This window comes from Anarrhichthys ocellatus, unplaced genomic scaffold (assembly GCF_004355925.1).
Source record: "Anarrhichthys ocellatus isolate YVR2014 unplaced genomic scaffold, GSC_Weel_1.0 scaffold50, whole genome shotgun sequence".
NCBI lineage: Eukaryota > Metazoa > Chordata > Actinopteri > Perciformes > Anarhichadidae > Anarrhichthys > Anarrhichthys ocellatus.
Window position 1 is genome coordinate 94126 of NW_022280080.1, and position 6000 is coordinate 100125.

Genomic DNA, 6000 nt, shown 5'->3' on the forward strand with positions numbered 1-6000 from the left:
CCATAAAGAACCTTTTTGAAAATGGTTCTTTAAAGAACCTTTTTGTCTTTAGGTTCTTCAAAGAACCAGAAATGGTGCTTCAAAGAACCATTTTTTGAAGGTTCTTTGAGGCACCTTTGTGGGTTCTTTAAAGAACCGTTTAAGGAAATGGTTCTTTAAAGAACCCTGGTCGGAAAGGTTCTTTGTGGAACCAAAAATGGTTCTTCTATGGCATCACTCCGAAGAACCATTTTCGGTTCCAGATGGCACCTTTATTTTTCTGTGTGTAGAATGTTTTTCTTTCGGGGTCGGAGTGTCAGACAGCTTTCTGTTACGTCATGGGGGTAACCAGGTTGAGCGCAGTGGCTCCACCGAAAACATTATATTTCCCACAATTTAAGCTTCTGCATTTTCCAAATGCACTAGTATTATTCAAACGAATTGTTCGGTTCGTAAGCCTCGTACCGAACGGTTTAATACGAATACGTGTATTGTTACACCCCTAGAAACAAATAATAACCGTAGCTGTGGCGTCATAATGAGGTTATTAGGAGGTGGTTCAACTGTAGTAGGACAGCACTGAAGGCCCAGCTATAAAACACACGGCCCGCCACTGGTCTATATCAGCTGTGGGCTAACAGAAAATTAAACCCAACAACATATGAACAACAGCAACTTGCTCACTAGAGAATGAAACCAACCCCAGAACTGTATCATGTATCAAACTTGAATCATGACTAAGACACAGCTGACACACACCATACTGAATATGGTAGTTATACAGGACCTGATATTCATCAGTCAGCAAAGATCACAGAGTCTGGCAAACTGGTACACAACTAAATCAGCCTTTTACATGAATGCATGTGACGGATTAGTTTATAGTTTTTGTTGGGTTTTCTTAAATCTTGGCTTAAAAAACGAGGGATCTCCTTCAGCACACTGGAGTGATGTCCATGTGCACCAGCCAGGTTGGTTTGATAACTGCGCTGACTCTACGTTTGTCAAAAATCTAATCCAGCTGGTAACCTGCTAGAAGGCACAACACACAGCCCTACCAGTGAGGTGCCTGCAAGGGGATCTCCACCAATTTTACACATGAAAGTCTGTTTAACAGATGATGTGGCGTAAAATGAGTACTATAAAGCCTTAAGTGTCTCCAGAGATAATGATAAATATCCTCAAGTGATGTCACTCCGCATCACTCCTGCTACTTTTGAACTCCAGCTGACTAAAGTGGGCCGGCTAAAGCAGTTTAATTTACCGACCTCCAGGTCCTGCAGGTCAGTTCTTATCAGAGTTCACAGACTTTCTGACCTCTATTATCAAGCTAGACAAAGTGCTTCTGATTGGTGATTTTAATCTGCATATCAATGATACCACAGACTGTAGTGCCACTGAGTTTCTTAATATTACTGAATCTTTTAATTTCACGCAACATGTCTCTGGCGCCACTCACAGGGGTGGTCACACCTTGGACCTTGTGTTCTCTCTGGGTCTTGATATTGATAATACATCGTTGTGAGGACCTACTGATCAGTGACCATAAATGTATTTTCTTTGATCTTTCTGTAAATGCTGACCCCTTGTGTCTGAAACAAACATTCCACTCCCGCATTATTACTCAGAGTACAGCTGATCAGTTCTCTATGCACTTCTGCTGTGATATTAATACAAATCTTAATGATGTTGAACTCTTGATGCAGTCTTTTAATGAACATTGCACCACTTTGCTGGATAAAGTGGCACCTCTTAAGGAAAGAACCAGGGCTGCCTACAAGCTGCAGACAGCGTCTGTCATCCACGGAGAAGTGTCGCAGGACAGAGCGGCTCTGGAAAGCCACTGGGCTAGAAGTGCATCGCTCATATCTCAAAGAACTCAGAGTTTCTTTTAATGCTGGAGTAAAGGACGCTAGAACTGCTTATTTTGCCAACTTAATCTCTTCCTCAAAGAGAAATCCCAAGATTTTGTTTGACACAATTAAGAGAATTGTTTCACCGTCTGTCTCTACATGACCATGCTGTTCTGTTGACGATTGCAACAAATTCCTTACCTATTTCAATGATAAGGTAACAGCTATTAGGTCTGGCATTCAGCCTGGGATCTGTTCATCTACATGTAGCTCCTCTCAATCTCCTACTGTTCTGGACTCTTTCCAGCCTATCAGCCTTCAAGACCTGATGGACTTAATTAACAAAACAAAGCCATCATCCTGCCCTCTGGATAAAATACCAACCTCTCTATTTCAGAAAGTTCGGCCAATTATTGGCCCTAGTGTAACATCTATTGTTAATTCCTCATTGTCTACAGGAATTGTCCCTTCCTATTTTAAGCATGCCACTATCCAGCCTATATTAAAGAAACCCAACTTAGATCCGGCTCTGCCCATGAACTACAGGCCCATATCAAAACTGCCTTTCCTTTCAAAAATCTTAGAGAAAGTTGTGAACAACCAACTTACTGCTGCACTGGAGAGGCACAACATGTACGACGAATTCCAGTCTGGGTTCCGTAAAAAACACTCGACTGAAACCGTTCTCCTGAGGGTTTCAAATGACATTCTCATGTGTTCTGATGGAGGTGACTGCTCTGTGTTAGTACTTCTGGACCTCAGTTCTGCGTTCAACACTGTAGACCATAACATCCTGATTAAGAGGCTACGTGACTGGGTTGGCATATCTGGCATAGCGTTAGACTGGTTCACGTCTTAGCTCAATGACAGAAGTTTTAATGTCTCTGTGGGTGATTCTGTGTCTGTTACCTCTCTACTGTCTTGTGGTGTACCGCAGGGCTCGGTTCTGAGGCCTCTGTTATTTTCCCTATATTTGTTGCCTTTGGGACGGATTATAAAAAGTTACAATGTGTCCTATCATTTATATCTTTCATTCAAACCCAGTGAGGTTTCCACAGTAACTAGGCTGTGTCAATGCCATCAGAGACTGGACGGGAGAAACCTGCTTACAACTCAACGACACCAAGACGGAGGTTCTGGTTATTGCACCAGATGAGTTTGTCCCTACGATCAGGCAGAGTATTTATCCACTCTCCTCTGCTGCTCATTGCAACCTGCGTAATCTAGGGGTAATATTTGACCAATCAGTGTCGTTTGAGCCCCATGTTAAGCAGCTGTCTAGATCCTGTTTCTTCCACGTAAGAAATATCAGTAAACTGAGATCTGTAGTATCAACAGCTGAACCAGAGATGATCATACATGCCTTTATCTCTTCACGCATCGACTACTGTAACACACTTTACTCATCACTGAGTGTGTCTGCTCTTAACCGTTTACAGGTCATCCAAAACGCTGCCGCCAGATTACTCACCAGGACAAATCGACGGTCTCACATCACCCCCGTACTCAGATCTCTCCACTGGCTCCCTGTAGCATTTAGGATCCATTTTAAAATACTCACCCTCACTCACAGAGCACTACACGGTCAGACTTCTACATATGTGACTGAATTACTTCACCCTTATTCACCCGCCCGCGGTCTCAGGTCAAACGTGTTAGGTCTTCTGTCTGTCCCATGCACTCGCCTTAAGACCCGTGGTGACCGAGCTTTTGAGGCAGTAGCACCGAGGCTGTGGACTGCTCTGCCTACACCCTTACGTTTCACAGATTCTGTGAATTCATTCCAGAATCAGCTCAAGACACACCTCTTTAGACTGGCATTTGACTAAAACCTCATGTCCTAGGCCTGCTTTTAAACCATGTTTTAATTTAGTTCTTTCTGTGTGTATGTACATTATTGGCCCTTATATGGTCACATTGTGTTTTTTATGTCTCTAATTCTACCCCTGTTAAGCACCTTGTGACTTATGTCTGTAAAAAGCGCTTTATAAATAAATCGTACTTACTTACTTACTTGTCAATTTGGATCATTGCAGTAAAAAAGCTCTGTGGCAAACAAACATTTATGATACTTACACGTTTTGTTTAGAAAGACAATCTTTAGAAATTAGCACCACTATGATTTCTGGAGAATAAATGCAATCGCCAAAAGTAAAAAGCTAATGTTAGGCTATAAAGAAACTACACCACGGTCACATGACTTAAAACCAGACACATGCAGTTCCCTCACTGTTGCTTAATCTCAGAGCTCTCCTCCTGCCAGTAAGCGGCTCAAGAATGTGATTTGAAGTTTTGTTCTTTCAGAATCTCGGCTCTCTACTTAGCAGCCCTTCCCCTCCGCCCATGCAACACAGGATGGCTCAGCCACAGTCACCAAAGAAAACTCCTTCAAAGTTAGTTTGTGTTTGTCAGACTAACGGCAAAACGTATTTGTTAATCGGTTTGGAACAGACTTATCAAAACATGATTCATCCATCCGTTGACAGTGTCGACCATTAACAGTTCGTCATCTCCACATGGGGACTCCCTATGTTCCCACACATGTAGATAAAGGGTTGTTATTGGCCTGTCAGAATCCAGGATATAAGGGCCGTATGTTTGTTAGCAACAACTTTGCATTTAGAAATCTCCAGTCAATAGGTAGGTGGAGAACTCCTGGTATTGTGTGAATATAAATCATTGACTAATGTAGCCCACTGCTTATCTCTTCTGCAGACTGGAGGCTCAAGGCTACATCAGCTGCTAATAGCATAGCACACCTGATTCTACAACTCAACAGTCAGCAGTTGAGCTACATTGTGCATAATGAAGGTGCGAGATTTGGATTTGGGGAGTAACTCTTCTCTTTTACACAATATAGATACATGACAAGCATACGTATATGTAGTCTCTACTAAAAGGTCATGTTGGTTTAGTTTGGGTGGGCACATTCTGTAGCCTTGCTAGCTTGTCTACTTACAGTAAGTGTAGGAACACCTAAAACTCTATTTGAAAAATAAATAAAACTCTTAACAGCAAAGGGAAAACAGCCCGGTAATCAACCTGCCATCTTTTTAAGACTCATGACTCAACTTACATGAGTTTGATGACTGATACCAATCTTTTTGAACTGGGGCTAGCTTATTTCGTTTATTTCATTTTGTAAAGATGTAAGTGCATTGGAACTTTAAGAAATGACTGAAATAGAAAGGTGTGTCTGCAATGACCAAAAGCTTTATTGTGTGATTGATACCAACGGCCTGTAAGGTGGCGTAACTTCATTCAAACTTAAACACAAGCGGTGATCTGCAAAAGGTTTAAAGTGATCGTATAAGGCACGTCATACAATCTTGGCCAAAAAAAGAATTAAACTCACCAAGCTGTCTGCCTGCGTAGCAGCAGCTGAGTTGCAGAAACGTACAGCTGTGTGTGGTAGTTCTTTTAGCGGTTAGCCAAACACACCGTCCAAAACAACTAAAGTGAGCCGCAGAGCAGCGGCCGAGAGGTACACAGCAGTGTGTGTTGTGGTATTTCCGTGAGCTGTTAGCCAAACACATAATCAACTGTTATCCCCCCACTGTGGGCACAGAGTATTAGATTGGGCGGCATGGAGATGGCCATGTTATCATTAGTGGCCCCTACCGGCCAGGGCCAGTGAGAGAAGAGTAGGCGGGCAGTCAATGGCGGGATAAAACAATACAAGTGTTTGTCACCGCAATCACAAGAGGTCCTTAAGCCTACAACCAAAAGTATTTAGCAGTTCGCTGCTGCAGAACGCGGGATTAGCTTTGGACAGACTCAGAGTTGCAAACTCACTCACTCACTCACTCAGACGCATACACACGAATGCACGCACACACATGACAAATCTCATGGTCTTCCTGGCCGAATAAAGAGGAAATATTGGCTCATTATGTCAGGATACATGTAGTTTTATTTCTGTGTTAGCAGGGAGACCCGCCATGCCTATTCATTGGCAAGCACCACCATGTAGATAGAAACTACACGGTGGTGCTATGAATTCTTTAATAAATATCCAAACCCTTACCTTGGGCCCCGGGTTCTCCCTTCTCTCCCCTTGCACCTGGTCCTTGATTCCCAGGGGCCCCTGGGATCCCAGGTGAACCCCTTGGACCTGCATTCACACACACACACACACACACACACACACACACACACACACACACAC

General features: G+C 43.0%; 1 protein-coding gene across 1 annotated transcript in view; it reads right to left on the minus strand.

Annotated features, from left to right (window-relative positions):
• Window positions 1-6000, minus strand: part of LOC116395804 (macrophage receptor MARCO-like) — a 31697-nt gene that overhangs the window by 11030 nt on the left and 14667 nt on the right. The window contains exon 7 of the mRNA XM_031869930.1: window positions 5860-5946. Coding sequence (XP_031725790.1) covers window positions 5860-5946 — 87 coding nt within the window. The remainder of the gene's footprint in view (window positions 1-5859; window positions 5947-6000) is intronic.